General features: G+C 48.2%; 1 protein-coding gene across 1 annotated transcript; it reads left to right on the top strand.

Annotated features, from left to right (window-relative positions):
* Positions 1-1258: 1258 nt before the first annotated feature.
* ACRALDRAFT_2054962 (uncharacterized protein) lies at positions 1259-4090 on the top strand. Its single transcript, XM_071021726.1, has 10 exons — positions 1259-1793; positions 1865-2038; positions 2168-2419; positions 2520-3047; positions 3082-3203; positions 3266-3296; positions 3350-3367; positions 3431-3649; positions 3703-3817; positions 3869-4090. Exons 1-10 carry the CDS (start codon positions 1326-1328, stop codon positions 4009-4011), a joined length of 2070 nt encoding a protein of 689 aa, XP_070872852.1. The 5' UTR covers positions 1259-1325; the 3' UTR covers positions 4012-4090.

The raw sequence follows: 4090 nt of genomic DNA, 5'->3' as shown, positions 1-4090 counted from the left end.
TTTAATAGTCTTAAATAGTAAAACGATTATTAATAATAAACTTTCTAAGAAATAAATAAATGTAATTATTTATATATATAAAGAATATAATAGTTAAGTTTTATTTTAATAAGCTAAAAATACCTACTATAGGTTTAGAGAAATAAGCTAATTAATATTAGGGAGACTAATTACGGCTATATAATCGCTTAATAATCTAGGGCCCGACTAAGGAGCCTAGATAAATTAATATCCGGGCTATAAAATAAGGCGAAATAAGGCGTTAAGTGGATATATGAAAATAATCCTGAAAGCAGTATGTACCTATACCTACTTTGTACGTACTATATTATAAGTTCGGTGCCTAAACCATTAGAACACAGAACTCTAAAGGGCGCGTGTACTTCGTACAGGCAATTACAGCTCTATGGCCCCAGACTAACAGCAAGACCACCTATGTCTTTATAAATAAACGTACCTAAAAGTGGTGTGTCCAGGTACTTATAATGGTCTACGTATAATGGTCTACGTACCTAGGTACGTCACTACTCAGATAGTATATATAAATTGGTTATGGTACTCAGAGCTTTTGGTGTTACAGCCATGAATCCATATCCAGCCACATTCTATAGCCCGGATATTAATCCGTCTAGGCTCCCTAGTCGGGCCCATCATCTATTATATTAGGAGCCCGCTTAAGTTTATTACCTGGCTAAAAATCGCAGTCGCGCCCAAGGGGCGAGCTTTAGCTCGTAGATTGTATGTAACAGGAAGTGGGTTGGTTAGCGAGTGAGAACATCACGGGTAGGAGCTCTGGCTGATGCCTCTTACCCGATATATGTATAGTAGGTAGCCGGCTCCGTAACGAGTAAATGGTAAGGAAGGTGGGAAGGGCCCTCTGCTCCTGCTCGAACCGGACCCGTTTCTATGAACCTTCACGGGGCTTGTATGCCTTCCCGTAGCGGGCTGGCTTGTGCTTTGACTTTAATACCTAGTGTTTACCATTCCTCCCCTGCCTTCCGTTTAAAACACTGAAGTGCCCTCAGCGATTCATCCGAGTCCCATCGACTATAAGTGTTCAAGTGTTCTCTTCACGCCTTGGGTGGGTTTGCACGAATACATTTTCTGCAAGGCTTACTTTACTTTCCTATTGGCCCGCGTCTATTCTTTGTAAGTGTTTAGACGCCATTCTGAGTTCAGTCATCTATTATCGTCCCCGGCTCCTCATTTCCAGCCAAGAAAAGAATGCGATATTCAGCATGTCCTAACTGGTTCTAACCAGCCTTCTCTAGTTCTACCCAAACCAGTTGTGTTTTCCTGGATATCGGAGCTCCGTGTACGGCGTCATGGCACGGACGCCCCAGTCGAGCTTCAACCCTTCCTCTCCGCACTCTTCGAGCGCGGAGGCGGAGTCTTTCAAAGGCACACCAGACACGAGACTCACGGTGTCTTCCCCCCTGGTAGATCCGACCTTATGGACCCGCCATGCCAAAGCCCATGGCTTCGTTCCTTCAGGCACCGCCTCTGTCAGATTCTGTATTGGAGTCGCTGAAAACCCCCAGCTGCTCAGCGATAAGGACCCCTTCATAACCACGACCCAGGGGACTAGTGCCACGCCGCAATTGTCCCCAACTGCATCCAGCTTCCATCCATGTCCGGTGCCTTCCAACAGTGCCACAGATTGCCCCGGCGTGAGTTTGTCCATGAGGGATATAGACACTGTCAAGTGTGGTGGCCATCCCCAGACTTGCTATCTTGTGTTGTCCTCTCCCAACGGGCGGTTACTAGCAATTGATGCTGTTGCGTTTCTTTTGGTATGTCCCACTCACCCACAATATCCATACTATGGAAATACCTTCCCTCTTATTTGACTTACGTGCATCAGAAACTGGAGCAGCTCGGAATTTTGACCCCTGCTCCGAGACTTGTCGTCGACAAGGGCGGTCAGATCTATATTCGATTTGGCGACCCGCAGAGCGCTACTGTCGTCCATAACCATGTCTATCGCGCCGCTGTCAAGTGTGAGGCGAAATACGTTTCCGAGTCCGAGTGGTACAAGGTATGCAGACTCCTTTCTCCCCTGGCGGGAGGGGTAGCCCTCTATAAACTGCAGGCCCATCTTAGGGCAATAAACTACTCGGCTTGGCATCAAATTTAGAACCGTCCGATTTTGTTAACTTGTCTGCAGGACACGTCGTCCGGTGGCACTCTTCCGAAATGTCAAGTAGTAATCCTCGCCTTAGCAGCTCTACCTGCTTTCGCAGACCCGCAGCATACCGAGTTCACTGCCCAAGATATTCTCCGATCTTACGGATGTATGTCGGCTTACCGGCGACTCATGGACGATGGTGGACCCCGTCTTCATACAGCTGTTGCTGAATTCTCAACACCCGGCGCTGGCACCGCAGCGGTAGCGGCGCTTAATGGCCGTACCGTCCAGGTGAGTTCTGATATGCCATCACGACGCTCCGGATTCAACGGCAAGCACATTAACCCATGACCCGGCATAGGGGGTTGTTCTGCACTTGGCAGTGGCCCAGAATGATGGTCTGATGTCTTCCAGCGAGGCCCGCAACGTTTATCCTGGGGCCGCTACTCTATGTGTCCCACGCCATGACTTGCCATTGGAGCGTTATCCAATTGAAATATCAAACTCCATGCCGAGCATTCTTCCGATGGAAAGTGACCACGGCATCTTCCTTCCTCAATCTCAACCTCCTTGGGACATGTGGTCCATATTTGGCCCATTCCGTTATCGGCCGAGCGATTCATATAGTGGCGGTTACCCGGACTTTGAACTTTCTTCGCACCCACACAGCTGCAATTCCCTGGCATCTTCTATTCCGCATACGCCGACTATGCCGCAAACGAAGGGTTATGGCCAGCCACGACACATCTTGGGGCATGCTAGGACGGATACTGGCCGGCAAAGTGTCATCAGATTCGGCAGGGCCTCGTTCCGCAGCGTGGCTAGTCACCACAATCACGTCGACGTTAATAGGATTTGTGAGGGGACAGACGTCCGTACCACGGTAAAGCCTGCGCCTAATTCTGAGACAACCCCCCTGGTATTCTTTTTATTCTTTTTGACCCATGGGTTAGATCATGCTCCGCAATATCCCCAACAAGGTAGACCAAGCCATGCTGAAGCGAATTGTGGATGAGTCTAGTTGGGGTAAATACGACTTCATGTATCTCCGCATTGACTTTGCCAACGACTGCAAGTGGGTCGTGCACTTTTGGGTCTTGTGTTGTTTCTTAAACCCTGACAAGCTGTGGCCCATAGCGTTGGATACGCCTTTATTAACTTTGTTGATGTAAGTGGCCTTTATACCTATTGATGGTTCTAAACGATGCTGACGCGTGCTAGCCCCTTGACATAATTGATGTTGGTTAATCCCCACTAGACCTTTCCGCTTTTGACGAGCCTGATAGTAATGAGATTTTACAGTTCGTGAAGACTCGCGGTAACCAACGCTGGAATTGCTTCAAAAGTGACAAGGTCGCTGAAATATCTTATGCAAGTGGGTCACACGAACACCCGTTATACCGCTGTCATGGGTCTCGGCTGACAGAGGATCGAATCCAAGCCATCCAAGGCAAAGATTGTCTCGTACAGAAGTTTCGCAACAGTTCGGTCATGCTTGAGCCAGCCCATTACCGGCCCAAGGTTAGCTATTATATCTAGGTACTAACGTCTTTGTGGCTGTCTAACGACCCCAGTTGTTCTACACTTTGAACGGACCAATGCCCCGGTTGGCTGGCCGGGAGGAGCCATTTCCCTCGCCAGACAATCAGTCTAAAATGAAACGAAGTTGTGACAACGCGGAACACGTTGGTGAGTTCCTAAACTGACGAGGCCAAAAGGAGCTTGAGGTTAACTGGACAGGGCTCTTTACTCCAAACGCTAGCCAGTATTTTCGTGACGAGCAGCGTCGTAGGCGATCGCAATACGATCGCGGTACAAGGCTTGCCGCTCTTGAAGAACGTGAGATGGAATTAACTAACCAGTCGTATACACACTTTGCATAGTGGCACAGAATTTTAAATGCCGACAACACTTGCTGTCAAATGCAGCTGTAATCACAATATAAAGATCTCGTCAAATCTA

The sequence above is a fragment of the Sodiomyces alcalophilus genome (assembly GCF_042370955.1).
Source record: "Sodiomyces alcalophilus JCM 7366 unplaced genomic scaffold ACRALscaffold_7, whole genome shotgun sequence".
Taxonomy (NCBI): Eukaryota; Fungi; Ascomycota; class Sordariomycetes; order Glomerellales; family Plectosphaerellaceae; genus Sodiomyces; species Sodiomyces alcalophilus.
Note: the sequence above shows the minus strand (reverse complement) of the source record. Positions and strands in the feature narration are given on the sequence as shown.

Bases quoted from the DNA above. Each gene is read 5' to 3' on its own strand.
- ACRALDRAFT_2054962 (XM_071021726.1), top strand. From the start codon at position 1,326: ATGGCACGGACGCCCCAGTCGAGCTTCAACCCTTCCTCTCCGCACTCT. The intron at 1,794-1,864 runs GTATGTCCCACT...TACGTGCATCAG, and splicing joins ATGCTGTTGCGTTTCTTTTG to AAACTGGAGCAGCTCGGAAT. The intron at 3,048-3,081 runs GTATTCTTTTTA...CCCATGGGTTAG, and splicing joins ATTCTGAGACAACCCCCCTG to ATCATGCTCCGCAATATCCC.